Here is a 24741-nt window from a genome sequence, read left to right on the forward strand (position 1 = left end):
AAAAAAACACCTTTTTATCAAAGGGCCATTACTCAGCCAAAAATCATTCAACAGGAAAACCCGTGCAACATGCGCAAGGACTTGAGCTACAGATCAATCCTGTAAAGTTTCATTGAAATTGCATTAGTGGTATAAGAGAAGTAGTCCGGACAAACTTTAAAAATAAAAATTATTAAAGGGCCATTACTCTAACAAAAATCATTGAACCGGAAAATGCTGATAATATGCACAACTAGACTTGGTACTGATCATTCCTGTAAAGTTTGGATGAAATTGCACCAGTAGTTTATGAGGAGTAGTCCGGACAAGTTTTGTGACGGATGGACAGACGACGGAGAAGTGATCCCTATATGTCGCCACTACTCCGTAGAGGCGACACAAAAAGTACCCAACAATACTGACAGAATGAATAGAATTACCCAACACGTGTCCTCTCGTGTGTTCAAGGTACCTAACAAGTGTCCTCTTGTTTGCCCCGACAGATGAACGGATGGACAGACAGACAGACTGTGCGATTTTAATATGCCTCCCTTCAGGGCATAAGAAAGCGTAAAAACTTGAATCAGAAATCTTGAAAAGGTCGCTCAAGTTTGGTACATTTTGAGTAATCACAAATAGTGTTATATTTGCCATATTTTAAGCCTATTTGTTACCTTAGCAACCAAATTTTTCAACATGGGAAAAAAAGAAAAAGACATGCGTAATCTCCAGACTGCCATCTACCCATATATCAATTTTCAAAAAAAGTTTGTGCTATTACTGGATCCAGTTTATGTGTTAAATTTGCCATATTTTCAGTCTATTTGTTGCCACAGTAACGGCTTTCAACATAGGAAGAAAAGAAAAAGACAAGCATAATCTCAAGACTGCCATCTATGTATATATCAAGTTTCATAAAAATATTTTCAGTAATTTTTGCATTATTATGGAATCCAGTTTTGTGGACGGACTTACAGATGACTGACAGACAGACAGACAGACAGATGGAGGGGTAAACCTAAAGTCCACTACTTTTTTGATCGTTCGTAATGCACAAATGACTTTTTAATTTAATAACACGAAAAAAAACAAATGGGCCAGTTGTTTTAGGTCTCACTCAAGGGAACTTCTGGACTATTCCAGAAAACTTTTACCCATACACTTAAATAGAAGATTAAGAGTCCTTATTACTGTAGTTAAATTATTAATTATGAACTGACCTGCTTTGCGGAAGGTGTCATCCCAACTTGTACAACAATGATGGCTCGTGTTATATTTTTTCTTGCTGCATTCTTTCACAATATGTTTTTATAGTTTTTATGCCAACCTTTTCATCCTCAGGAAAGAAAACAAACATCTGGTCTTAAATGAGAAAATCATTATCAAGTTCAAAATAAACTTATTTTAAACAATATACCCATATCATATATAATTTGAAAATGAGGGCTTTTAGTGTTGCTTTATTTTCCACAGGTTTCCAAATTTGCACAACATAAGTAAATATTAAACACTGATGCAATTATTTACAAAAAGTTGTCATGCTAATTATTGAATACTGGACACAGTACAGGAAAACAAAAATTATGAGAAAAAGAAGAACATGTTTAATAAATGCAAATGCGCCCCCACCATTCTTGTCAGTAAAAATTGTTCAAACAAGATGGCCATGATGGCCCTCATATCGCTCGTCTGAATTAAATATTGCAAAACTATACATGAAAGGTGATACATAATCTAAGTCTTAAACTTATATCACAAAGATCATATTTGTATCTAAAATAGTGCATGTTGTAAAACATACTGGTTGCTGCTATTGCTAAGGAAAACAATAGTCACTAAAGAAGTCATTGGTTGCTATACCAAAATCAGAATGGAAGTCAGTGAATGCTTTAAAATTAAAATGGTAGATTTACTCATTGTCATGGAAAGCTAATGTTAGCTATGGAAATCAAACAGTTGCTATGGTAGCCATTGCTTGCTACAGAAAGTCAATGGTTCTTATGGAAAAGTAAATTGTTGCTATAGAATGTCAATGGTTGCTAATTAGAGTCACTTACTGCTTTTTAAGTCATTGTTTGTTATGAAAGTCTTTTGTAGCGTAGAATGTTGCTAGTTGCTATTGAAGTTTATGTTTGCTTATAATGGAAAACCAGTGGTTGCTATGGAAGTTAATGGTTGCTATGGGAAGTCATATGCTTGCAATAGAGATCACTGGTTGCTATGGAAAGTTCATGGTTGCCTTTGGAAAGTCAATGGATACTTTGGAATGTGAATGGGTGCTAAAGAAGTCTATGGTTGCCATGAAAGTCAATAGTTGCTATGTGAGTCTCTGGTTTTCTATGGGAAGTCAATGGTTGCTATGGAAATCTATGGTTACTATGAAAAGTCAGTGGTTGCTGTGGAAGTCAATGGAAAGTCAGTTTTTTTAGATTCATTCCAGGAACATTTTGGCTCAGGTTTAACAATATTGGCCTATAAGTATCGGAGAAGTTGATAAAAAAAAAGATACCATCAACAACACATGATGGACACAGACTGATTTCAAATGCTCACCCTTGAGCACTTTGTGCTCTAAAAACAAGAAAATTTCATTTATTTGACTTTCATGGTCAAGGTCAATTACAGGTCAACATCACATCTTAATTATTCAATATATTTATTTGGTGTAAAGTCTTGTTTTGTCCAAGTATGCATCAAATTCGTACATAAATAACAAAATCATGACAATTTAACCAAAATTCAATAATTGTACCTTGATGGTCAAGGTCATATTAAGCTGAAGGTCAAAGTCAGTTCAACCTTGGTCTTGTTCAAAAGGTATGAAGATAATCTGTTTATTAATTAACAAGTTACAGTCAATTATAGCAAAAAGCATTGAAAATACAATAATTTCACTCTCTAAGTCAAGGTCATAAATGAGCCAAGGTCAATTTGAGTTTGATAAACATAGAGATAATATCCTAAAGAATGTTGTGACTTAATTTGAAGTAAATCCATTAATAACAAAGTAATAGCCAGTTACAAGGGAAACAAGTAGAGATTTTGATGCTAAAGCATCAAGTCGCCGGATAGAAAAATGATTGTATTATCATAAATTTAAGAAAATATAAGTTTAATGGTTCAAGTATAAAAATAAGAGGAACAATCAGTTGAGTAATGTTTGCCACTGAGGCTTGTAAGGCAAGACTTAGTGCTATGCTGGTAATTCTTCTTGTAAATGTACTTTAAACATATACTGTTGTACCATACATTGAAATCCGTATAGGTTACTAGTTCAGATTCAGATAATTACCGACAAATATTTATTTACCGATCATCGAATATTTGCAAAGTGACTATGAAAATATATATATGTTTAATTATTTCATGAAACAATACAATTTTACTGTAAAAGTGTTGTACATCATTATTATGTGCTATAGAAAAAATATATAATTTAGTTGAAATCAATACATGTATTCCAATCGTTACATACGATATATAAAATTAACGTTTAATTGCCTTAGTTGAAATCAATACATGTATTCCCATCGTTACATACAATATATAAAATTAACGTTTAATTGCCTTAGTTGAAATCAATACATGTATTCCCATCGTTACATACAATATATAAAATTAACGTTTAATTGCCTTTCAGTGCAATAAACTATCAACACAAAGATAGTTTATTATTTTTTTCTATGTAGTTATTACGATTGTCATACCGTTTTGGAAACCTGCGTGACGGAAACTGACCGGAATATACCGAAATCAACGATTATCATTATATATTTCAATAATGTGCCTCTTAAGCATAAAATTATTTTGGATGTTCAACCTAAACTAAAACTATTGAACTTTCTTGTCCAAAGTTTGACAGAAAGGACCACAAGAAGAAAGGAAAAGGTTTTGAAAATTTATTTTTAATGTGTAAAATATGAGTTAACAGGTTTTTCTATTGATTTAAAGTATGAAACTGATTAATGAAAAATAACTTATGTAATTATCTGTACAAAATTACAATGATTTGCATCTTATCGGCTACCACACCTTTTGCCAACCATTAACAAGTTACCTGTATGTCTTATCAGCAATCTGTAACTATTAATAGATTTTATAACGATATACAACAAATATAAACATGTAGTCACGTGATTCTTACGAAAGACAAGGGAGAATTTGTTTATAATTAGATAAAATAATGTAATATAATAGGTCTCATAAAATATAAACAACCAAATAATTTTAAAGTGTCATTTCAAATATCATTCATGATTTATATATTATAAAATAGCAATGCTTGACACATAGAAAAAAGTAAAAGTAACCCTAATATTCAATGGCTGATCCTTGGGGATATGTTATTGATTCATTTTATGTTATTGTAATGTTGCTTTTTAAGATGTCAATATGTGCAGATTTCATTTCACTGAGCAAAGTTATCATATGTTTGAATTTTTGAGATTTCTGAAAAATAATTGTTGTCTTTAATTGTTCAATGATTTATATGCTTTTATTTTCAGATTTTAAGGGCTTCTCCTACCATAGGTTTAATATTAAACTGTTACAAATATAGTTGCCGGTTTCTACCGGCGACTTCTCCTACCATAGGTATAATATGAAACTGTTACAAATATAGTTGCCGGTTTCTACCGGCGACTTCTCCTAAAATAGGTATAATATGAAACTGTTACAAATATAGTTGCCGGTTTCTACCGGCGACTTCTCCTACCATAGGTTTAATATGAAACTGTTACAAATATAGTCGCCGGTTTCTACCAGCGACTAACAAGAACGTGTTTGTTAAACATTAATGCCCCCGGCTCAGATTCTTGTCAGTAACAATATTTCAAAAAATATTTACCCAGTCACTCAGTTAAGGTCAGAGAATAGTCAAAATAATAATGTAAACACAGTTATATAACTTGAAAGAGTCATGGCGTTTTGTAATTGTGAAAAATTTAAGTTGGCAAGTCATTGCTATGGCTTGTGATGAAGTTGAAAAAAACCCTAAATCAATCCTAGGATGTAAATTATCATCCTTTCAAATATGAACAAGAGAGCATCGCTAGGCGGAGCATTATATGCCCAAAAGTGTAGCACCGCTAGGCGGAGCATTATATGCCCAAAAGTGTTTTTTTTTTTTTTATAATGATGAAGCATTTGTAAGACATTGGAATTAAATAAAGTATTACCTCCTTCAAAAAGCAATTCTCCTTTGTAGCTGAAGAACCTTCATATATATACAGTTGCCGTTTCCAAAGCACCACCATCAAGTTGTTATCTTGTAAGTTAAAATGCTACGACGGACGGACAAAAGACGCCAGGGGTATAACATATCTCAATATAAGTGATCATCCTATGAAGGTTGACAAGTTGTTAAACTGCTAACAATATTAAGGTCATTTGATATTGACCTGATCTTGTGACCCCAATATAGATATGGATCTTTTATTTAATATAGGCAATCATCCTATGAAGTTTGAACACTGTAAGCCAAATGGAACTTGTGTTATGCTCCAGAAAGCACAATTTTCAGTGTGAAGATCATTGTGACCCTGACCTTTGACCTTATGACCCTAAAATCAATAGGGGTTATGTATTGGACATGGCTGTTCATCCTATAAAATTTTACACCTGCAGGTTGATTAATACTAAAGTTATTGAGCAGAAACTGTTTCAGTTTTAAGGTAATAGTGACCTTAACCTTTGACCTTGTGACTCTAAAATCAATAGGGGTCTCCTACCTAATATTAACAATCATCCTATGAAGTTTAAACACTGTGGGCCAAATGGAACTTAAGTCATGCTCCAGAAAGTACAATGTTCAGTGTAAAGATTATTGTGACCCTGACCTTTGACCTTATGACCCTAAAATCAATAGGGGTTATGTATTGGACATGACTGTTTATCCTTTAAAATTTTACAGCTGCAGGTTGATTAGTACTTAAGTTATTGAGAAGAAGCTGTTTCAGTTTTAAGGTAATAGTGACCTTGACCTTTGACCTTGTGACCTCAAAATCAATAGGGATCTTCTACCCAATATTGACAATCATCCTTTGAAGTTTGAACACTGTGGGCCAAATGGAAATTACGTCATGCTCCAGAAACCACAATTTTCAGCTTAAAGATCAATGTGACCCTGACCTTTGACCTTATGACCCTAAAATCATTTTTACTAAGTCAAGGGCAATAACTCTAAAAATACTACATATATCCACATTTCTGTAAAGTTTCATGACTCTAGGTCAAATACTTTTGAGCTATTTGCGCACAAGTTGAAATTTGCAAATTTTTAAAAAAGGGCAATCACTCTAACGAGAGGGCCATGATGGCCCTGGGTCGCTCACCAGAAACAACTGCTTTTCAGTGTTGGAAATTATCCATTGTCAATATTTTCTAATATTAAATTTGAGCATAGAATATGTTTAAACAACTAGAAATGTGTCATCATGCCACGGATGCCCCCGCATGCAGCCAAAATTTCAAATGTTATATTTAGTTTCAAATTTGTTTGCACAAATTATTTTTTTCATTCTAAGTTCAAAGCCCTTAAAACTTTTCAATGTTAACACAAACTATTTTTATACAATATTCAAGGCACTGAAATTATTCAGTCTTAACCTTTTGAAAATAGCATATTGCATGATTTGTAGCCAAAATAACGGCTACATACATTTCCACAAAAGTATGAGTAATGAAACTGAAAGTTCAAAATTTTTCCAACATTCAGGAAAGATAAGTTTGTCCAAAATCATTGAACCACGACCAAATTCAAACTTAAACTGCTTATTCCTAAGATGTATCTATATTATTTTCAAAGTGAAAGGGACATAACTCTACCAAAAAATCATCGAACCATGACCAAATTCCAACTTGACCTGCGCATTCCTTTGACATACCCATATGTCAAATTTGAGTTGAATAATTATGTAACACTGTTGGGTTGATAATGAACAGAAACTGTAAATTTCATATTATTTTCAAAGTGAAAGGGGCATTACTCTGCCAAAAATCATCGAATCATGACCAAATTCGAACTTGACCTGTATTTTCTCATGACATATCCATATGTCAAGTTTGAGTTGAATGTGTTGTACCGTTGGGGCGATAATGAACGGAAACTGAAAATTTCATATTACTTTCAAAGTTAAAGGGGCATAACTCTGCCAAAAATCATCGAACCATGACCAAATTCGAACTTGACCTGTATTTTCTCATGACATATCCATATGTCAAATTTGAGTTGAATATATGCAAAAGTTATTAAGATAATGAACGGAAACTGATGATGACGGAATGACGGAAGGACGAAATGACGGAAAAAGGGTAACACTATATGCCCCTGCCATTATATGGCGGGGGCATAATAATTTGATAAAATGCCATGACCTGGGGCATTAAGCTTTAGCGTAAACAGGGATAATCAAATTAATATGAGCAAACTTGATAAAAGACTACCTAAGAATGCTTCAAAGTTTGGTGATCATCTATCAATTATTTTAGTAGGAAATGATGTTCAACTATTTTTAGCTTTAGTGGCCCCTAAAAGGGGCCAATCAAATTAATATGAGCAAACTTGATAAAAGACTTCCTAAGAATGCTACAGACAAAGTTTGGTGATCATCCATCAATTACTTCTGTAGAAATAGACGTTTAAAAGTATTTCTATTTTTAGCTTTAGCGGTCCCTAAAAGGGGCCAATCAAATTAATATGAGCAAACTTGATATAAGACTACCTAAGAATGCTACAGACAAAATTTGGCGATCATCCATCAATTAGTTCTGTAGAAATAGACATTGAAAGGTATTCCATTTTAGCTGCCTCCCCCCCTATTTGTTGTCTCAAATGGTGAAAAAAATGCCTTACTTAGGCCCCCAACACCTTTTTTTTGTTTGAGGAATGTTTAAAAAAGTGACCATTTTTTTCGGCGCAACCCCCAATCCAAAAGATACATCAGGGGGTTGCCAGAAGAGGGATGTGTCCCCATCTGTTTGGGGGGTTTGAAGGGGGGGGGGGCGGTAGTCCCCCTCATCGCCAAGAAAATTTTGGACTTGTGAGAGGCTAAAAACTACCCCAGGTCGATCACAAGGTAACATGTAACCAACGCGGAAAAGCCTTTGACTCTATCTCAATCCATTGAGAAGTTGATGGAAAAAATCCAAGCAAAATAGTGATTTTTGGCAATTTTGAGATGTCCCCTCATTGCCATGGTAACAGGAAATTTAAGACTGAGCATGTTGTTACAAAGGCAATGGTCCAGTCAACATTTGTGCTAAGTTTGATTAGTATTGAAGCAGTTTTTATAGTTTTATAGCAATTTGAACTTAACGAGAGACTTTTCAATGAAAACAGCCATTTTTCACAAAATGCTCATGGGTTGAAGGTTTTTCTTCTTTTAGCCCTAGAGACCCCTAAAACAGTGTTTCTGCCAGAGCGCGTTTTTGCGTTTTTGGCGCACTATTTTCAGCCATGACGCAATGAAATTTAGTTAGTGCGTATTTTGTGACGCAAGAATTTCACCGTCGCTGATTTCAACACAAGTCAGATATACAGACTATAAACGGTCAATTCAGTATAAAAATGTACGGAATGTTTACCGTGGGCTCCACTATAATTTTAATGAGAAATGAAATTTACCGGGTCCGTGGTCCGGCATTTAGCCAATTTCAACTAGTTAATAAACGCTTGCATTTATACGTTACTGCATATATTGAAAGCGCCCAGACAAAATTATTTATTTTGTTGTCGTCATATTCTGCGAACGAATAACTGTCTGCTGGAAAATGCAGTCTGCGTATATGTTAGTGTTCATCTGTGCTGTTCTACAGAAATTGGAAACTTCGAAGGGAGCGATAGCGACAGGAGAATGTTTCTAATTTCTGTAAAACAGCTAAGGATGAACACTAACATATTTAGTGTCAAGCTTTATTTGGCCCTTGATTACGTCACTAGGCGGTACTATGAAGCACTATGAAAAATAGAAGGCGACTATGAACGAATTTCAATATAGTATCGACTTTCTTTCTTCTATGAAAATTAACACACATAATTTTTAAGAAATACAGCGTTATTATTGGATGACAAATAATCCAAAATAGCAGAGATTGACCAATTTCTTCACGAAAAATATACAAAATATTGTAAATAAAACTTATAAAGTGTTACCTGTTTTTTTTTTTTACATTTTTGTTAAATTTATTGGCATGACCCTTATGAATTTGAAATGACCCCTAAAATATCATACAGGGGGTCATAAAAGACCCTCAGAAAATCAGAGCTGGCAGAAACACTGCTAAAAGGGGCCAATCAAATTCATATGAGCAAACTTGATAAAAGACTACCTAAGAATGCTACAGACCAAGTTTGGTGATCATTCATCAATTAGTTCTGTAGAAATAGACATTTAAAGGTATTTCTATTTTTAGCTTAAGCAGCCCCTAAAAGGAGCCAATCAAATTAATATGAGCAAACTTGATAAAATACTACCCAAGAATGCTACAGACAAAGTTTGGTGATCATCTATCCATTAGTTCTGTAGAAGAAGATGTTTAAAAGTGTTCTATTTTTAGCCCTAGAGACCCCTAAAAGGGGCAAATCAAATTAATATGAGCAAACTTGATAAAAGACAACCCAAGAATGCTACATACAAAGTTTGGTGATCATCCATCAAATAGTTGTTTAAAGGTTTTTCTATTTTTAGTTCTGTTGACCCCTAAAAGGGGCCAATTGAAATGACATGAGCAAATTCAAGTGACTGTCACAAGGATGCTACAGACCAATTTGAAGTAAATCTGACCAGCAGTTTCAGAGAAGAAGACGATTGTTGGTGCATGACGACGGACACCAGAGCATCCCCCTTTGATACTAATAGCTCATCCTGAACCGTCGGTTCTAGTGAGCTAAAAATACTAAATATATCCACACAAAAATACCCTAGGTGCACAACTACACATGCTGATCAACATTTCTGTAAAGTTTCATGACTCTAGATCAAACACTTTTTGAAGTTTCATGACTCTAGATCAAATACTTTTTGAGCCATGTGGGACACAAGTTGAAAATTGCAAATTTTTACTAAGTAAAGGGCAACAAGAAATGTCGAACGACACATATGCCCCCTTTTTCTAGCCCTTGACTCACATTATTTGTTATTTTGTTACAGAAACTTGCCATAAATGGGTACATGGAAGTGTTCAGTAATGGAAAAAAGAAAAATAAAGAAGACTTTGTGATAAATAGTTTTCAAGATAATGAGCGGAAACCATTCTGACATTTAAGTCCCCTGTGACCTTGACCTTTGAACTGGTGACCCAAAATCAATAGGGGTCATCTTATAGTTATGACCAATCAATATGTGAAATATGAAGACTGTGATAAACAGCTTTCAAGATAATAAGCAGAAATCATACTAACATACAAGGACCCTGTGACCTACACCTTTGACCTATTGACCCCAAAATCAATAGGGATCACTTACTAGTTATGACTAATCAGTATGTGAAATATTAAGACTTTGTGATGAATAGTTTCCAAGATAATAAGCAGAAACCATTCTGACATTTAAGGACCCTGTGACCTTGACCTTTGACTTAGTAGTGACCCCAAAAGCAATACAGCTCATCTACTGCTTATGACCAATCACTATGTGAAATATGAAGACTTTGTGATGCATAGCTTTCAAGATAATGAGCTGAAATCATACTAACATTCAAGGATCCTGTGACCTTGACCTTTAACCTGGTGACCCCAAAATCAATAGGGGTTATCTACTAGTTATGAACAATCAATATTTGAAATAGGAAGACTTAGTGATAAATAGTAACCAAGATAGTGAGCGGAATGCATTCTAACATTTATGGCCCTTGTGACCTTTGACCCTAAAATCAATAGGGGTCATTTACTTGTTATGACTGATCAATATATTAAATATGAAGACTTTGTGATAAATAGTAACCAAGATAATAAGGTGAATTCAAACTACCATTTAAGGCCCTTGTGACCTTGACCTCTGACCTAGTGACCCCAAAATCAAAAGGGGTCATCTACGAGTTATGTCCAATCAATATGTAATATATGAAGACTTTGTGATGAATACTTTTCAAGATAATCACCAGAAACCATTCTAAAATTTTAGGCCCCTGTGATCTTGACCTTGCACCTAGTAACCCCAAAATCAATAGGAGTCATCAACTAGTTATGACCAATCAATATGTGAAATATGAAGACTTTGTGATAAATAGTTTTCAAGATAATCAGCGGAAACCATGTGGTCTAACGTCGAACAGCCAGACAGACAGACGGACGGACATTAGCAAACATTATACCCCCTCTTCTTTGAAGGGGGGCATAATAACTCTAAAAAATACTTAATATATCCATACAACAAGATTGCATTTGTGAAAAATGCTATGCCACCGCATTAATACAACACTAAATAGTAGTGTAGGAACAGATTTTTTTTTTTTTTTGAAAATTGTCATAATGCATAGATATTATTAGATTAGTGGTTAAATCTATTGTTATTCAAATAAAATATCAGAGTAGGAATATATCAATGCAGTTGAGTCTAGTGAATTTGGTGGTGAAGGTCATATTTAACAAAGCCTAAATTTCATGACTACATCAAAGGACAACACATTAAGACACTTTGTCAAAATCTAGGTCAGCAGATATCAAAGTTCACTTTACATCTTAATCTGTGCACATGGTTCAATTTCGTAGCTGTAAATCAAAGGACAAGAAAGTAGGTCACATCATCAAAATCTAGGTCACCTGATATCAAAGTACAATTTTACAACTAAAACTGTGCACATGGTCAAAATTTCATTGCTGTACATCAAAGGAGAAGAAAGTAGGTCAGTGTCCCCTTGGGCAGGGCAAAAGTTTGACCCAAGGGTTTAATTCAAAACAATCTTGATACAGGTTCACCAAACAACATTTCATGTCAAATATCTAAGCTGTAGCTTTCTCCAATTCAGAAAACATTTGTTTTAGTTTCTGTTTTTACTACGCGTACATAATGGAATCAATGCCCCCAGGCAGGGCTAATTTTCACACCAGGGGGAAAATATGAACAACTTTGGTAGAGGACCTATAGATGATATTATATAGCAAACATCGAAGCTCTTTGCCTTGTACCTTCAGACAAGAAGATATTTCAAGTTTTTATCATATGTACATAGTAAAAATCAATTCCCCCGTGGCGGGCCAATTTTGACCCAGGGCATTTATTTGAACAAACTTGGTAGACAAGCATTAGAAGTTGTTTCATGCTAAGTATCTAAACTCTAGCTCTTTGGGTTTTTTTATAAGGAGATTTTTTTACACATATACACATATAAGGAAAATCAATGACCCCTGGGGTGGGGCGAATTTTCACCCCAGGGCATTTTTTTGAACAAACTTGGTAGACACTGACTAGGTGATGTTTCATGCCAAATATTTAAGCTCTAGCTCTTGCGATTTTCTAAAAGAAGTCTTTAAGTTTTTTCTTTCGGTTGCCATGGCAACTAGAGTTCTGCTTGGAATTAAATTCTTTGAACAAATTTTTCAAGTTGACAACCAAAGGAACATTCCTGAGAAGTTTGGATGAAATTGGCCCAGTGGTTTATGAGGAGATGTTGTTTAAAGTAAAAGTTTACAGAGAGACGCTGGATGAAAAGCGATCACAAAAGCTCACCATGTCACTTTGTGACAGGTGAGATAAAAAGGCAAGACAGAGTTGTGGTTCTTTTGCGCTGTACTTCTACCCAATGAGATCTATCAACCTACAAAGTTTCATGTTGTTATCTCTTATAGTTTAAGAGTTATGACCCGGACAACGGTCAAAGTGTAACAAGACATGTCGGAGGACAGTAAGGCTCAACTATTCGAAAAAGTTGTCACAAGGGTGTTTTATCGAGTATAATAATGCTTACCTATAAATACAATCATAAAATTGACCGAAAAGGTACAAAGGCTTGTTATTAAGATGTTTTATCAAGTAAATCACTGCTTTATTATTATGAATGCATAAAATTTTCCCAAAAACGGCACAAACCCTTCAGTAGTTATGGAGATAACAGCTTACAAGCAAAACCTTACCATGAATTTCTAAGTTGAAAAAGGGGAGTAAAATCAGCCTAAATGCAAGATAGAATAATGGATCTTGGTCAGTGCCCTACAATTATGACCCTAAATGCATATGTGAAGTTGTAAATAAATATCTGTAATAGTTATTGAGATATGTAAAACTTGCATGTAAACATTAACAAGAGACTAAGTAGAAAAGGGGAGATAAATCAGCTTAAATGCAAGATAGAGTTATGGAACTTGGTCAGTGACATACAATTATGACCCTTCATGCATATGTGAAGTTTCAAATCAAAATTTCTGATAGTTATTGAGATATGTAAAACTTACATATAAACATTAACCAAGAGACTAAGTAAACAAGAGGGCCATGATGGCCCTGAGGTCGCTCACCTGTATATTAGGTTTCATGATGTTAAGTTTTTACTACACACACATATAATGAAAAACAAGCAAATTCGTTGAATTTATATCCCCGCGCCGAGTACTGGTTATTATTAACACAACAACTGAAGACATAAGGCTTTATTTATATATTAATCATGGCATAAACAGTAATATTCTTTGTGAACTTTGATAAATATTCAGGGCAATAACAGGGCCATAACTTTGTGTTAAATAGTAAAATCTGGAAATGCCAATGAGATGTATGCATACTACATAACTAATCAAGGGCCATAAATCTGAGTTATAAGTATCTTGACTGGAACAAGGCGACTATATGCATATCTCCTCTTAGTATCCCATAAAGTTTCATTGAATTCCAGCCAGTAGTAGCAGAGAAGTAGCGAGGAAACAAATATTTTTCTATATGGATACTGCACCATAACTAATCAAGGGCCATAACTCTGAGTTAAAGTGTCCTGACCGGAACAAGCCGACGATATGCGCATCTCCTCTTGGTATTGAAGGTTCCCATAAATTTTCGTTGAAATTCCAGCCAGTAGTTGCAGAGAAGTAGTGCTGGAAACGATTTTTAACTCTATATGCATACTACATAACTTAATCAAGGGCCATAACTCTGAAGTTAAAGTGTCTGACCGGAACAAGCCGACGATATGCGGCATACTCCTGCTTGATATTGATGATTCCATAAAGTTTCGTTGAATTCCAGCCAGTAGTTGCAGAGAACTACACCGGGAAACGACTTTTTACTCCATATTGCATATTGCATAACTAATCAAGGGCCATAACTCTGAGTTAAAGTGTCTGACCCGAACAAGCAAGGATATGCGCATCTTCTCTTGGTATTGAAGGTTCCCATAAAGGGTTCGTTGAATTCCAGCCAGTAGTTCAGAGAAGTAGCGCGGAAAACGATTTTTTACTCTATATGCATACTTCATAACTAATCAAGGGCCACAACTCTGAGTTAAAGGGTCTGACCGGAACAAGCTGACGATATGCGCATCCCTCTTGGTATTGATATTCCCATAAGTTTCGTTGAATTCCAGCCAGTATTGCAGAGAACTACTCCGGAAACGATTTTACTCTATATGCATACTACTATTAAAACTAAGCAAGGGCCATAACTCTGAGTTAAAGGGTCTGACCAGAACAGCTGACGAAATGCGCATCTCCTCTTGATATTGATGATTCCCATAAAGTTTCGTTCAGAATTCCAGCCAGTAGTTGCAGAGAACTACTCCGGAAACGAAATTCACGAAATTCGGACGGACGGATGGATGGACAGATGCGCATCTCTCTTGATATTGATGATTCCCATAAAGTTTCGTTTGAATTCCAGCCAGTAGTTGCAGAGAACTACTCCGCAAACGAAATTCGGACGGACGGACAACGCCAAAACTATATCCCCCTCCCGATTCCATCTGACACCCCCCCTCCCCCCCCCGGCAGGGCCAATTTTAACCCAAGGGCTTTTATTTGAACAAACTTGGTAGACACCCACATGAAGATGTTTCATGTTAAACATCTTACCTCTAGCTCATTGGGTTTTTTAAAAGAAGATTTTTTAAGTTTTTACTATACACATATAATTAAAAACAATGACACCTCTGGGGCGGGGCCAGTTTTGACTCCAGGGCTTTTATTTGAACAAACTTTGTAGACACTTACTAGAAGATGTTTCATGCTCAATATCTAAACTCTAGCTATTTGGGTTTTATCAAAGAAGATTTTTAAGTTTTTGCCATACACATATAAGGAAAATCAATGACCCTCGGGGCAGGGCCAATTTTGACCCCAGGGCTTTTATTTGAACAAACTTTGTAGACACTAAACTAGAAGATGTTTCATGCTTAATATCTAAACTCTAGCTATTTGGGTTTTTCAAAGAAGATTTTTTTTAAGTTTTTGCTATACACATATAAGGAAAATCAATGACCCCGGGGGGGGCCAATTTTGACCCCAGGGCTTTTATTTAAACAAACTTTGTAGACACCCATTAGAACATGTTTCATGCTAAATATCTTAGCTCTAGCTCTTTGAGTTCTTTAAAAAGAAGATTTTTAAGTTTTTACTATATGCATATAGGGAAAATCAATGACCCCCTGGGGCAGGGCCAATTTTGACCCCAGTTGCTTTTACTTGAACAAACTTGGTAGACACTCATTAGAAGATGTTTAATGCTAAGTATCTCAGCTCTAGCTCTTTGGGTTTTTTAAAAGAAAATTTAAGTATTTACTATATGCATGTAGGGAAAATCAATGACCCCCTGGGCGGGGCCAATTTTGACCCCAGGACTTTTATTTGAACAAACTTGGTAGACACTCACTAGCCAAATATCTAAGCTCTAGCTCTTTGGGTTTTTTTCAATGAAGATATTTAAAGTTTTTTTCTTTTGGTTGCCATGGCAACCAGAGTTCTGCATGGAATTAAAATTCTTTGAACAATTTTCAAAGGTGACCACCAAAAAGGAACATTCCTGTGAAGTTTGGATGAAATTCGCTTAGTGGTTTTATGAGGAGATGTTGTTTAAAGTAAAAGTTTACGGACGCCGGACGGACGCCGGACGAAAAGCGATCACAAAAGCTCACCCTGTCACTTTGTGACAGGTGAGCTAAAAAAGGGGAGATAAATCAGCCTAAATACATGACACAGATATGAGTGCTGTTCAGTGATCATTATTTATGACCACAAAAATAACATATGAAGTTTAAAGTTTGTATCTTTAATAGTTTCAGAGATATGCAAAACTTGCATGTTAAACATAACCAAGAAGAGGAGATTTTTTTAGTACAAAAGGGAGCATAATTCAGTCAAAATACATGGCAGAGTAATGAATCTTGAGATGTGACCTTCAATTATGACCCTAAGTACATGTGTTAAGTTTCAAGTAAATATCTTTGAAGACCTTAACCTTAAACCAAAATTTTTAAGTTTCAAAGGGGCAAATAATTATGCAAATATTGCAGGCAGAGTTATGCAACTTTGTAAACTGATGTACATTGTTACTTATAAAAAAGGTATTGTAAATTTCAATTGAATATCTCAAGCAAAAATTGAGATATTTGACTTTACAAAAAACTTTAACCAAAAATTTCTAATTTAAAAAGGGGCATAATTCTGTACAAATTATTGTACGCAGAGTTCCCTCCAACTTAGATTTTCAATCTGATGTGTAATGTTACTATAAATAAGTATTGTAAGTTTCAATTGAATATCTCAAGCATTTTTTGTTTCTATACAAATTGAAGATTGCCATAATGCATAGATCACTGACCTATCTAATTCTTATTATCAAATTAGTGGTTAAAATCTATTGTTTTTATTCACATAAAAGATCAGAGTAGGAATCTATCAATGCAGTTGAGTCAAGTGAATTTGATGGTGAAGGTCATATTTCACATGGCACAAAATTCCATGACGGTACATCAAAGACAACACAGTAAGACTTTGTCAAAATCTAGGCCAGCTGATATCAATGTTCACTTTACATCATTCTTAATCTGTGCACATAGTAGAAATTTCATAGCTGCACATTGAAAGACAAGAAAGTAGGTCACATCATTAAAATCTACTAGGTCACCTGATATCAAAGTTCATTTTTACAACTAAAAATGTGCACATAGTCCAAATTTCATGGCTGTAACATCAAAGGACAAGAAAGTAGGTCACTGTCCCCTAAGGCAAGGCATAATTTTGACCCAAGGGTTTAACTCTTTAATTTTAATTTATTTTAATTAATTTTTTACTATATGTACATAGTGAAAATCAATGACCCCAGGGAAGGGCCAATTTTGAGGCCAGGGCTATAATTTGAACAATCTTGGTAGAGGTTCACTACACAAAGTCTCAGGCCAAATATGTAACCTCTAGCCAGAGTTTGTCAATTCAGAGAAGAAGATTTTTCAAGTTTTTATTTTATACATATAAGGAAAACTATCGCCTTAGGGGGCAGGGCAATTTTAACACTAGGGGCATAATTTAAACAACTTTGGTAGAGGACCCATAGATTATATTATATACAAAATATCAAAGCTCTAAGCCTTGTACCTTCAGACAAGAAGATTTTTTAATCTTTTACTATATATACATAGTGAAAATCAATGGATCCCCTGGGCTGGGCCAATTTCAACCCATGGCTATTTTTTGAACAATATTGTCAACCCCATGGCTATTTTTTTTAACAATATTGGTAGAGGTTCACTACACAATGTTTCGTGCAAAATATCTAACCTCTAGCCTTTGTCAATTTCGAGTAGATGATTTTTTAAGTTTTTACTATATAAATATAAAGAAAACCTATGACCCCCGGGGCGGGGCTAATTCTGACGCTAGAGGCAAAATTTGAACAACTTTGGTAGAGTACCTACAGATGATATCACATACCAAATAAATAAATATACAAGAAGATTTTTTAAATTTATTCTTATAATTCCTTTTGGTTGCCATGGCAAAAAATTATTTGAACAACTTTGGAAGCCCTTCACCCAAGGATCAATCCTGCCATGTTTGGTTGAAATTGGACTAGTGGTTTTTTACAAAAAGACTTTTTAAGTTCACTATATGACCGCCGCCATGAGAAAAGGGGCACTCGGGCATATATGACGTAACGTCAAAAACTTCGGGAAAAGGAGAACGGCTAATGACAGCGATTTTTTCGTCGCCATACTAGTTTCGGTGCGCGAGATTTATAAAGTATTGGCTGTATATGAATTGTTTGAGGAAATGGACGAATTTGAGGTAAAAAACAAACATTCTATTATATTTATATTTAAAAATTTGGTGTCTAGTCGTCATATTTATTGACTTTTTAAACACGTCTGCTGTTCGCTATCGTTTGCAGCTTTAATCCCGGTCTACAAATTATTCACAGCAAAACTGTACATTAATTTTAAATGATGTCACACTTTGCAATTTCTGTCAGTTTATGTCATATTTGTTAATTTAAACTGAATTTTATTAGCGCTGTATTGATTTTTTTCTTTTGACAGCAGTGTTTACATAAATGCTAAGCGACGTGATTCTCTCCCCTGTTTGCTATTTTTAGCAAAAATTATTTTATATAATAAATATTGATAGCCTAGCATTACATGTGTCCGTGGCTCAGTGGATACAGCGTGTGCGTTGCGTGCGCGTCGATCGTGGTTCGAAACCTCGTTCTGTCTTATTTATTCTTTTTTTTACATTTAATCTTTAAATGTTCTTTCAAATACTTTTTCGATTATTTTAGGAATTAAATGGATTATTTGAATCATTTGGAGTACCTGCCGAGCAGAGTCAAACATCAACAGAGGTTGATATTCCTGAAGATCTGAGCCAGGAGTTTGAAGTCAGTGACAGTGACCAAGAACAGTCTGACACAGAACAGGTAGTGAATGAAAGGATTGAAGAAGTGATTAGAAATTATGACACTGTAAATACCAGGGAATCAGACTCAGACAGAGACACTGATGACGCATCATGTACTCGTAACAGAGCCTGTAATGTTTGTACGTGTGAAGTTGATTGCCTTCTCTATTTTGACAAAGCTAGTGTTGACAGTCACACACTTTCTATGAGAGAGATTGACAGAAATGAAGCAGAGATGTTCATTACTGGGAGTGTACATCAAATTGCTACTGACGAAACTCTTAAAGGGAAACGCCGGAAACGGACTCGTTTTAGATACACATTTCATGGTAAACCTATCTGTTAGAAGGCATTCATGTATGTAAATGATATCGGATCAAAAGCTCTCCGAAACCTACTTGATCACTTTACTACCAATGGCGCAATACCACGTACCCACGGAAACAGTGGAAGAAAACCACACCATGCCCTCGGTTACAATGAGATACGGTTTTGTGTAGACTGGATTTTATGGTATGCTGATATCAATCGTTTACCTATGCCAGCAGCACCCAGGGGCCGTGACGGGGAAGCCCCTATTCTTCTCCCGTCGAACCTTACAAAAGCTTCTCTACACAGTCAATATTGTCAGGCATGTGAGGAGTCAGATGTACGGAAGCTCGGAGTGTCATCATTCAAAAATGTATGGAAAAATTGCATTCCACACATAAAGATAATAAATCATAGATATTTTATATACATGTACATTTTGGACAAACCACAATATATGTTTTACCTTAATGTTTTAGGATGCTCAAACAGAACGTCAGGCGTACATGACAGCGGTTATTCAAGCGAGAGAAAAAGATGGTAGGCTACACCCGACCGACAATACCCGTTGCACCAATTTCCACAGAGTTCAGTAAGGTATGCATATGACAGTTATGGTATAAGCTTTAAAGATCTTTTACAGGTTATATGACCATATATAAACGGTTGTTGTATATATAACCGAGCTGTAAGGCAATTGCATATTACCGTTTACATTCATTAAGAATTAATTTTTATTACGAACTTATAATAATGCAAACTTTCTTTATTATTAGAAGTAAAATGAAACAAGATATGTTTGTAAAACATGTATGCCCCCTATCAGCAGCCAATTAGTCATGTGATAAGGTTATTATGCATGACTTCTGACCCAGTGATCAAACAATTAATAAGGGTTATAAAGTATCTACTGGTCATGACCTTGACCTTTGACCCCTTGACCCAAAACTCAATAGGGGTCATCTGCTGGTCACGACCAATCATCAAACAAAGTTTGAAGTTCCTAGGCCTAGGCGTTTTTAGTAAATTGATCAGAAACCGTTTTTTACCTACAAGTCAATGTGACCTTGACCTTTGACCCTTGACCCCAAAATCAATAGGGGTCATCTGCTGGTCATGACCAATCACCATGCCAAGTTTGAAGTTCTTAGGCCTAAGGGTTCTCTTATTATTGATTGGAAACCGTTTTAACATACAAGGTCAATGTGACCTTGACCTTTGACCCCAAAATCAATAGGGGTCATCTGCTGGTCATGACCAATCACCATGCCAAGTTTGAAGTTTCTAGGCCGAAGCGTTCTTAAGTTATTGATCAGAAACCGTTTTTACTTACAAGGTCATTGTGACCTTGACCTTTGACCCCTTGATCCCAAAATCAATAGGAGTAATCTGCTGGTCATGACAAATCACCATACCAAGTTTGAAGTTCCTAGGCCTAAGCGTTCTTGAATTATTGATCAGAAACCGTTTTTACTTAAAAGGTCAATGTGACCTTGACCTTTGACCCCTTCACCTAAAACTCAATAGGGGTCATCTGCTGGTCATGACCAAACATCACACAAAGTTTGAAGTTCCTAGGCCTAAGCGTTTTAAGTTAATTGATCGGAAACCGTTTTTAATTAAAAGGTCAATGTGACCTTGACCTTTGACCCCTAGACCCCAAAAACAATAGGGGTCATCTACTGATCATGACCAATCACCATCTCAAGTTTGAAGTCCTTAGGCCTAAAGGTTCTTTCATTATTGATCGGAAACCGTTTTTACCTACAAGGTCAATGTGACCTTGACCTTTGACCCCTTAACGCCAAAATCAATAGGGTCATTTGATTGGTCATAACCAATCACCATACCAAGTTTGAAGTTCCTAGCCTAAGGGTTCTTTTTTTATTGATCAGAAACCGTTTTTAATTAAAAGGTCAATGTGACCTTGACCTTTGACCCCTTGACCCCAAAATCTATACGGGTCATCTTACTGATCATGACCAATCACCATACCAAGTTTGAAGTTCCTAGGCCTTAAGGTTCTTTAGTTATTGATCAGAAAACCGTTTTTACCTACAAGGTCAATGTGACCTTGACCTTTGACCCCTTGACCCCAAAATCAATAGGGGTCATCTACTGATCATGACCAATCACCATACCAAGTTTGAAGTTCCTAGGCCTAAGGGTTCTTTTGTTATTGATCAGAAACCGTTTTTAATTAAAAGGTCAATGTGACCTTGACCTTTGACCCCTTGACCCCAAAATCAATAGGGGTCATCTACTGATCATGACCAATCACCATACCAAGTTTGAAGTTCCTAGGCCTTAAGGTTCTTTAGTTATTGATCGGAAACCGTTTTTGCTTTTAAGGTCAATGTGACCTTGACCTTTGACCCCTTGACCCCAAAATCAATAGGGGTCATCAACTGGTCATGACTAATCACCATACCAAGTTTGAAGTTCCTAGGCCTTAAGGTTCTTTAGTTATTGATCAGAAACTGTTTTTGCTTTTCAAGGTCAATGTGACCTTGACCTTTGACCCCTTGACTCCAAAATCAATAGGGGTCATCTACTGGTCATGACCAATCACCATACCAAGTTTGAAGTTCCTAGGCCTTAAGGTTCTTTAGTTATCACTCGGAAAACCGTTTTTGCTTTCAAGGTCAATGTGACCTTGACCTTTGACCCCTTGACCCCAAAATCAATAGGGGTCATCTACTGGTCATGACCAATCACCATTACCAAGTTTGAAGTTCCTAGGCCTTAAGGTTCTTTAGTTATTGATCGGAAACCGTTTTTGCTTTCAAGGTCAATGTGACCTTGACCTTTGACCCCTTGACCCCAAAATCAATAGGGGTCATCTACTGGTCATGACCAATCACCATACCAAGTTTGAAGTTCCTAGGCCTAAGGGTTCTTTAGTTATCACTCGGAAACCATTTGGTCTACGGACCGACGGACCGACAAGTGCAAAGCAATATACCCCCTTTTTTTCAAAATGGGGGCATAATAAATATATAAATCGATTGCAGCAGTTCATACAGATTATATTAACGTCACGATTATCCGTTGAAAAAATGACGTTATAAACGTGCAATATTATAATTATTAGTGCAAATAACATATTGAGAGTGCTATAGTCTGAAGGCTCCTGTCTTTATATTTGATAATTAAAAAATGGATTTAACATACAAAACTGCATGGTTTTTAAATTAACAATTTGGAAAATGCATATGTGATTCATATTGGTAAACTTAGATTAGTCAGAATATTAGTAAATAAAGTCATCATTAGAATAGTCAACATACATGTATAATATAAAACAAGAGCCCGGTTTGAGCCGGGTGATGCTCCCCGAATAGGTTTTGGACACAGGAAAGTACACCTCTTGTAGTTTCAGAGTTATGTCCGTGGAAAAAGTTCAAAGTGCAATAATTCTAAAATTAGGCAAGGCAGAGTTACAGTTCTTTGCACTGCACTTCTAATCAATGTGATCTATCAACCTACAAAGTTTCTTGATGATATCTCTTCTGATTTCCGAGTTATGTCCTGGACAATTCAAAAAGTAAAAATAAACAAAGGGCAATAACTCCAGAATTAGGCAAGGTAGAGTTATGATTCTTGTGCACTGCACATCTACCCATTGAGATTTATCTACCTACAAAGTTTCATGTTGATATCTCTTATAGTTTTACAACTATGTCCTGGATAAGATTTTTCTAAAAGGGGAGATTATTCAAAAATAAGGCTTAACAGAGTTATGGTTCTTTTGCACTGCACCTCTACTCAATGAGATCTATCTACCTACAATGTTTCATGTTGATATCTCTTATAGTTTTAGAGTTATGCCCCGGACAAGATTTTTCTATAAGGGGAGATAATTCAAAAACCAGGCAAAATAGAGTTATGGTTCTTTGACACTGCACTCCCCCTTGATGCCCTCTACCACTGTATGAAGTTTCAACAAATTATCTCCAAGGGTTTTCAAGTTATGTTCCGGACAAAGTTCAAGTTCAAAGTATTAAAATAAACAAAGGGCAATAACTCCAAAATTAGGACAAAAAGAGTTATTGTTCTTATGCACTGCACATCTACGCATTGAGATCTATTCACCTACAAAGTTTCATGTTGATATCTCTTATAGTTTTAGAGTTATGCCCCGGACAAGATTTTTCTATAAGGGGAGATAATTCAAAAACCAGGCAAAATAGAGTTATGGTTCTTTGACACTGCACTCCCCCTTGATGCCCTCTACCACTGTATGAAGTTTCAACAAATTATCTCCAAGGGTTTTCAAGTTATGTTCCGGACAAAGTTCAAGTTCAAAGTATTAAAATAAACAAAGGGCAATAACTCCAAAATTAGGACAAAAAGAGTTATTGTTCTTATGCACTGCACATCTACGCATTGAGATCTATTCACCTACAAAGTTTCATGTTGATATCTCTTATAGTTTTAGAGTTATGCCCCGGACAAGATTTTTCTATAAGGGGAGATAATTCAAAAACCAGGCAAAATAGAGTTATGGTTCTTTGACACTGCACCCCCCCTCAATGCCCTCTACCACTGTATGAAGTTTCAACAAATTATCTCCAAGGGTTTTCAAGTTATGTTCCGGACAAAGTTCAAAGTATTAAAATTAACAAAGGGCAATAACTCCAAAATTAGGATGAAAAGAGTTATTGTTCTTATGCACTGCACATCTACCCATTGAGATCTATTCACCTACAAAGTTTCATGTTGATATCTCTTATAGTTTTAGAGTTATGCCCCGGACAAGATTTTTCTATAAGGGGAGATAATTCAAAAACCGGGCAAAATAGAGTTATGGTTCTTTGACACTGCACTCCCCCTCGATGCCCTCTACCACTGTATGAAGTTTCAACAAATTATCTCCATGGGTTTTCAAGTTATGCTCCGGACAAGACAACGGACGGACAGACGGACGGACGGACGGACCTATGGCGGGCTCCTGTGTGACAATTTACTTATGTGGCGATAATTTTTTACTTCTGTGACTGCCTCAAAAAGTTATTTACAGCACCAGTCTCCTGCTGCAGTCACATAAGCTTTTAGTTTTCTGTCACACAAGTCTTTAGCTTTCTTTATCTCTTTTCTTGCTATCACAATGCCTTTATGAGAGAAAAATACAAAAGCATAACAGAAGTGTCTATCTTTTAATGGTGATAGTTTTATTTGACTGAATTAGAGGAAGCCTTAACAATCAATTATAACATATATAAACGGATTAGTTGAGAAAATTTTCCAGAACATTGTGTAATACTTGTTTAATAAAGTTAATAAACATTCCTAAACTTTGGTGAATTTGTATGCAAAGTAATAAAAAATAATCCTTGGATAATGTTAAAACTGTTCGAGAGTTTGAGCAGTCTAGTAGTGTTTCATTTTAATATCACGTTCATGCAAGGGGCTTCCAGCAGGGACGTTAACCAAATAAACCTCTGTTACTTCTATTTAATACAGTCAACTCCACGTATAACGAACTCGCTTATAACGAATGATCATTAATAGCGAACTAAATCTGACATTCCCGGCCTATTAAATCACATTGCTTAATATATACTCGCTTAACACAAATTTTCGGCTATAGCGAATCATTTTTTCAAGTCCCAAACAGGGAAAAAGATGTAAATCTCCTCGGT

At 35.6% G+C, this 24741-nt stretch overlaps 2 protein-coding genes across 2 annotated transcripts in view; one reads left to right on the top strand and one right to left on the bottom strand.

Moving 5' to 3' along the window:
* LOC132758718 (DNA-directed RNA polymerases I, II, and III subunit RPABC1-like) overlaps positions 1-1351 on the bottom strand; it is a 37677-nt gene extending 36326 nt beyond the window's left edge. The window contains 2 exon segments of the mRNA XM_060750422.1: positions 1200-1256; positions 1259-1351. Coding sequence (XP_060606405.1) covers positions 1200-1256; positions 1259-1336 — 135 coding nt within the window. The 5' untranslated portion in view covers positions 1337-1351.
* Positions 1352-17999: 16648 nt separating this feature from the next.
* LOC132758719 (uncharacterized) lies at positions 18000-19487 on the top strand. Its single transcript, XM_060750423.1, has 2 exons — positions 18000-18178; positions 18669-19487. Exons 1-2 carry the CDS (start codon positions 18164-18166, stop codon positions 19131-19133), a joined length of 480 nt encoding a protein of 159 aa, XP_060606406.1. The 5' UTR covers positions 18000-18163; the 3' UTR covers positions 19134-19487.
* Positions 19488-24741: the final 5254 nt, after the last annotated feature.

This window comes from Ruditapes philippinarum, unplaced genomic scaffold, assembly GCF_026571515.1.
Source record: "Ruditapes philippinarum isolate M1 unplaced genomic scaffold, ASM2657151v2 ctg3845_1_1_1_1, whole genome shotgun sequence".
NCBI classification, from domain to species: Eukaryota; Metazoa; Mollusca; class Bivalvia; order Venerida; family Veneridae; genus Ruditapes; species Ruditapes philippinarum.